Raw genomic sequence first — 5,845 nt, forward strand, 5'->3', positions numbered from 1 at the left:
TATTATTAGGTTTAAATTATGTATTTAGCGTTTATTAAGGGAACTTGTGAGTTTTTTCAATGATATGTATATAGGATTTGTTTTTTTTGTAAATATTTTTTTTCTTTATTGTTCTTGTTTTCTATGATATTATATTATACAGTATTAGTTTACGAGGATTGTTCGTAAACTGGTGGGGGGGAGTTACGGTATGAGTCGAGCTGATCGAGGGTATATAAGAGATGTAGCGAACACAATAAAGTTAGTGTTTTACAGCAGTTCAAGCGAGTTAGATCTTATTCCTTCTTCTCTTCTTTGACATTTTGCTTTCGCCAATACTTAACTTATATATATATTTCTGAAATACTAAAGACTATTCACCAAAAAGTATTTGTCAAAAGTCATAGCAAAGCCAGGACAGAGGATGCTCTCTATGAATAAACACAACAAATTTTTGAAAACATCAATATGTTATATGTTTTAAAATTTAAGCATTCTGTTTGAATAAAGCATTATTTAAATGCAGGACAGAATGTCACTAAAAATAAGTTTATTATTGATATCATCACTGTGATATGCAATTGATTAATTTCAGCTGTTAGCTAAATATCGAGTATCAGTCATAAATACTTTCTCTAATTTGGTAACGTCATTATAAATTTTTCAAAATTGAATGATCTGATTTTTCGTCTTATTAATTAAATGATAATATAACCTAGAAGATTTTTGAACAATAACCATAAACAGTTTATATAAAAGTATATTTAGATGGTAAATAAATTAAAATTTCATGTATGGGTAATGAGAAAAAAATTGTTACAAACATATTAACAACAAAACAATCAATATTTACCAGTGGTAGGACTGGAAAGAGGACACCTTGATTGCTTGCCCTCATCTGTGCACCCTCAATCCTCTCTTGTTAATGACAATTGTAGGTTTTACCTCCTATCTTAATCATCCATTTTCCCTTGCTATTCTTAATCCAAGCACCTTCCCTAGCAGGTCACACCCCACAATTAATTTACATTCCGAGGGAATGTATTTCATTTCGTATAATATATAATTTACATTCCCTCGGAATGTTCTTTACAGTATGCACTTTCAAGATGCCCTTACTAAATCCCCAATGGTTCAAACCTATTTCCGCCTCCCCCTCTATCTCACAAGGACCACCCAGGGTGATTAACCTACACTGACATGCCTGAATCCGGTGTGCTCTCTCTCCACAAAACAACTTGTCCACAGCTTTTCAACACATGATAGTACTGGAACTACCGGTGTCTACCAGACACCTCACTCCTTCAATCTCTATTGTAGGCAAACAGCCGTGTTTCCACTCTCATATGGTTGAACTTCAACGTGCGGTTGCCCCTCTCTGGGTACGCTCCTCAAAAATCTCCTTGTGTTCTCGCTCCTTCTCCTTTTCGTCTCAAAGTCCTCCTCTTGCCTTGCTGCCTGTACTCTCGCTCATAGTCTCCTCCTTCAGTTTCTGTCCCTGAGGTCTCGAACATTTCTGTGGCTTCACTCATGGATCCGTTCGTCCTTCGAGAGATTCCCCTGTTCCGCAATCTCTGTGCATCTCATGTTTAGAAAACATCGGTCTTAAAACATCGATGTTTTGAGTAAAACATCGATGTTTTCAAAACATCGGCATCGATGTCGCATCCCTAATAGGAATTGCATCCGACCATGTACTTGGATTGTCTCCATCATCTCGCTAAGTTTATCCTGAATTTTGTAATAGCGTGCCAGGAGTTCTGCGGCATACTGCCCAATAGACTGTCTCGGTTTTTTCGTTTCTCAGATCATCATAACTATATCTTCCTCTGGGGTCCGCCGTCCTCCTCCGAATGCACTCTTTAATCTTTCTTTGAAGACACTCCAGGGGGTCTCTTCATCTGGCTGAATCTGATTTAGGATACTTCTTTTTACCCGGCAGACTAGCACTGCTTTCAGGGCTTTTGCATCCTCGCTGTCCAGTAGAACTTCCGACATCTTCGCTTCTATTCGCCCAATTAGGCGATCGCCTCCTTTTAAATAATGATTTAACTCTCTGGTCTCTCCGGTGAATTTTTCTAGGTCCGACATCGCCTTCCTCAGGTCCTGGGCGGTTGCCGTACGGACCTTAATCCATTCTAGTGTGGTGGCATGAGCTTGCGCTAAAGAAAATTACGGTAATGACTCCTTCTCCGGGTTGACTGCAGCTACAGGCTGGTTGTCTACTGCTGGAGGTTGATTGGTTGCAGCAGGAAGTAGGTTGGTTAAATTCTGACCTTTGATTTTTAGAACTGCTCCTCTCACTATTCCGTTACCTGCCATAAATCAGAGAGAACAAAGAAAAAGAAAAAAAAACTTTCTTTTAGACTTAAAATTACTCCGGTATCTGAATTTCTCTGGTTTCGGCACCAGTTAAGTATTGGCGAAAGCAAAGTGTCAAAAAAGAGAAGAAGGAATAAGATCTAACACGCTTGAACTGCTGTAACTTATTGGGTTCGGTACATCTCTTTATATATAGTCGATCAGCTGATCTTCGCACTCAGCTCACATCGAAGTAACAGCTGTCTAAGGAGAGAGAGAACAAGTAACCAGGAGAATAGAGCGAGCCAAGCGAAACCCAGAAACAATGGTCGGCGGGAAAACTGTAACTGTCATGGTTGCGGGAAGGTTGGGCATCTTGTAGCGCATTGCACGTGCACTAGATGCTTCGAATGTGGAGCAGAGGGACATATAGCCCGACGGTGTCCCTATATGTGTCGGCGGAGGGATCAGAATCAGCCTGAACCTATGGAGATCAACGCACATAAATTACGAAGGAGGTACAGAATTTTCCACAAAATGAAGCAGGAGACTCTGGGCGAAAGGACGGTCAGCAAGACAAGAGGTGGACTTTGAGAAGAACCGGAGAAACAGCTAGAAGACGAGGAGACTTTTGAGGAGTGTGAAGTGAGAGGGGCTACCGCACGTTGGAGAACCATCATGTGAGAGGAGAGCACGGCGGTTTGGCAATTATACGAGTGAAGAGAGGAATAAACTGTCTGGTGGACACTGGGAACTCAAACACAATCGTCTGCCGAGTGGCCCTTGAGAGATTGAGTGATGGAGAGGGGGAACTACAGGTCAGCGTATGTAATTGTCTGTTGATCAATCTGGGTGGGCCTGCAGCATTCAAGGGAAAACAGAAATGGAATTAAGTAAGAGACGGCTAAGGGAGAGAAGGTAACAGTCCATGTAATGGGAAAAATGCCCCGAGACAACCAGATAATCATTGGTTACAATATTTTGGAAAATGTGTGAGCAAAGGTAATAAATAGTGAGAGTCAGTAGGATATTAGAATTGGAGGGAAGAAGTACAGCTGTCAGAAGCTCGTGGATGACGGTAAAGTTAGAGTTGGCATGATTAACCAGAGAGAGAATTGGAAAAAAGCAATATTGAACAAATATAATGATATTTTTTTCAAAGAAGGGGAAGTATTAGGAGCTACAGGAAGAACGGTGCACGAAATCACGTAGAAGCAGGATAGGGTAATATAAAGGAGAGGCGAAACCCCCAGGCACTTCGAAAACATGTTAGGGAAGAAATAGGAAGTTTACGGAAGCAAGGGATAATTGTGGACAGCACTTCGCCCTATAGCAGTCTATTGTGGGTAGTACTCAAGAAGAGTGCGGCCATTCCTGGCGGAAATGGTAAAAAGTGCCGGGTAGTAATCGATTATCGTAAACTCAAGTAAAAGAAAAGTGTTTTAAGTGTAGATACTAATCAAGCTCCCACTTAACCCCACCATATCAAGTCCTAAATGTAATATAAGGGGTAGTAAAATAAATTAATTTCAATTATATGTAATATAAAATGTTAAAAAATATTAAGGAATTAATTAATTAGTTAAGAAATATTATTTTGTGTTTCAATTACTGAGCTAGGCACAGCTAAATACATGAAATGAACAAATCAATGATCTGCCATCCAATATAAATTGGAAAAAGACAGATTTAATGTACATACTTGACCAACAAAATTTTTTTTGTGAACTCAGTACTTGTATGATTGATTAAAAACCCAAATATTTTTAGAAGCAATAAATTGTCAATTAAGGAGATTAAAACTTATCAGATGTAAAACTGGCAACCAATCATCTTCAAATAAACAATAATTCGTGGTATTAAATACAATAAACAAATATTAAATTAAAATAAATACCTAGTAGCCTCAGCTGGAATTTCAAAAGTAATGAATCCAAAACTGGATTTTCTTGTTTTGTCATTTGGTATATTTATAATTGACATATCAACAATATTCCAAAAGGTACTAAATTTAGCACAAGATATCTTTCTACAGTCTGAAAAAAAAAATAATAATCCTAGTTCACTTGATAGATACTCTGAATAAACTATATTAATCTTATTGTACATACTAGTGATGTCAGATTTGCTATGAAGAGCTTTCAAACTGGGATACCATGTACTGTAGTGAAATAACCTTCTTTCAAAAGATCTCTCTTGACGAGAATTATTCCCTCCTAAGCTGGAACCAACAGCAGCCGAAAATGGAAAACCAAACATGTTTATATCGAACAATACTCTCTTTTTGCTAAAATTTACATCTCACATAACTTAATAAAAACAAAACATCAGATACAATCTGTAATCAATAATTAACTTACCAGATATCTCTTTAGGAATTTGCCACAATTCTTAACTCTGTCATGCAACTTAATTGTGGACAAATAAACAGGAGTAATTAAAGGATATTCTCGAATCCACAAAATATCACTAACAAAATTTATAAGCGGTAAAAAATAAAATAAAATAATAATAATACAATTAAGAAAATAGGTATTAAAATGTCTGTTTACAAATTATTTTAAACTGTTTAAGTCTAAAAAAGAAAAGGCAACTACAATCTCACCTTTTCTACAGTAACATACCTTTAAATACAACTATTAAAGAAAACGCTGAATACTTCAGATATGGCAAAAATACATATCTGTTAATAACTCAACCACCCTAGTTCTGCTAATGTTGCATTGTCTGCACAGTAGACATTTGTTCACCTACACACCCGCCAAGTGAATTTTTTACCCAACTTAATATAATTATCCCCTGGATATATTTTTATAAATTTATCAAGTATATGTAACAGTCCAAAATCCTTAATGCTCCTTACTTTGTCACAAAATCAAGTCTTCCATCAGGACCTCAATGTCCCATATGTTGCCGATTTGGCCAGAACCAGATACACTTCCATGATAAAATTCCCAACCACCCAAATCCACTTGTTTCTAACCAGGATTCTCCTTCATTACCTAATAATCCTCCAAGGCGTCTGAAAAGAAGATGGCCTCGAGATCTTCTCCTCTAGAAATGTTATTGGAGTTCTATCAATGGGTAGATTCTCCACATGTTTGTATCATGTCACTGTGTCACCTACAGCAAATTTACTTGTATATATTTTTATACAGTTGTAAATAACAATAAATAAATTATAAAAAAAAGAAAAGAAAAATCAAGTATATGAATGATATAATTGTTTTCATTTAGAAATAACCAATCAAAATGTCGACAGTTGTAAACTTTATTTCAATTCATGTTTATGGTTTTTGAAATAAAAATTTAGAACACAAAAAACATACAAATAATTTAGCCTTATAATATATTGTACGTTTTTAAAAATAAATAATCGTAAAATTATAATTTTTTTTTTAATATTTATTTCTTGCTATTTACAACTGTACATTATAATACATTTAGTAAATCTGATCTAAGTTAAATTGAACGCTCTAAACTTCCCATTCATTACAAAAAATTAGTATACACTTCAATAATCAGACCAATTTGGACATATGAAATTGAGCTCTGGGGCTCCACC

General features: G+C 36.3%; 1 protein-coding gene across 1 annotated transcript in view; it reads right to left on the reverse strand.

Moving 5' to 3' along the window:
* Positions 1 to 1,977, reverse strand: part of LOC106680449 (uncharacterized) — a 20,812-nt gene extending 18,835 nt beyond the window's left edge. Inside the window, exon 1 of the mRNA XM_067047663.1 lies at positions 1,798 to 1,977. Coding sequence (XP_066903764.1) covers positions 1,798 to 1,977 — 180 coding nt within the window. The remainder of the gene's footprint in view (positions 1 to 1,797) is intronic.
* Between the last annotated feature and the right edge of the window lie 3,868 nt (positions 1,978 to 5,845).

The sequence above is a fragment of the Halyomorpha halys genome, unplaced genomic scaffold (genome assembly GCF_000696795.3).
Source record: "Halyomorpha halys isolate HHAL.00 unplaced genomic scaffold, Hhal_1.1 Scaffold262.1, whole genome shotgun sequence".
Taxonomy (NCBI): domain Eukaryota; kingdom Metazoa; phylum Arthropoda; class Insecta; order Hemiptera; family Pentatomidae; genus Halyomorpha; species Halyomorpha halys.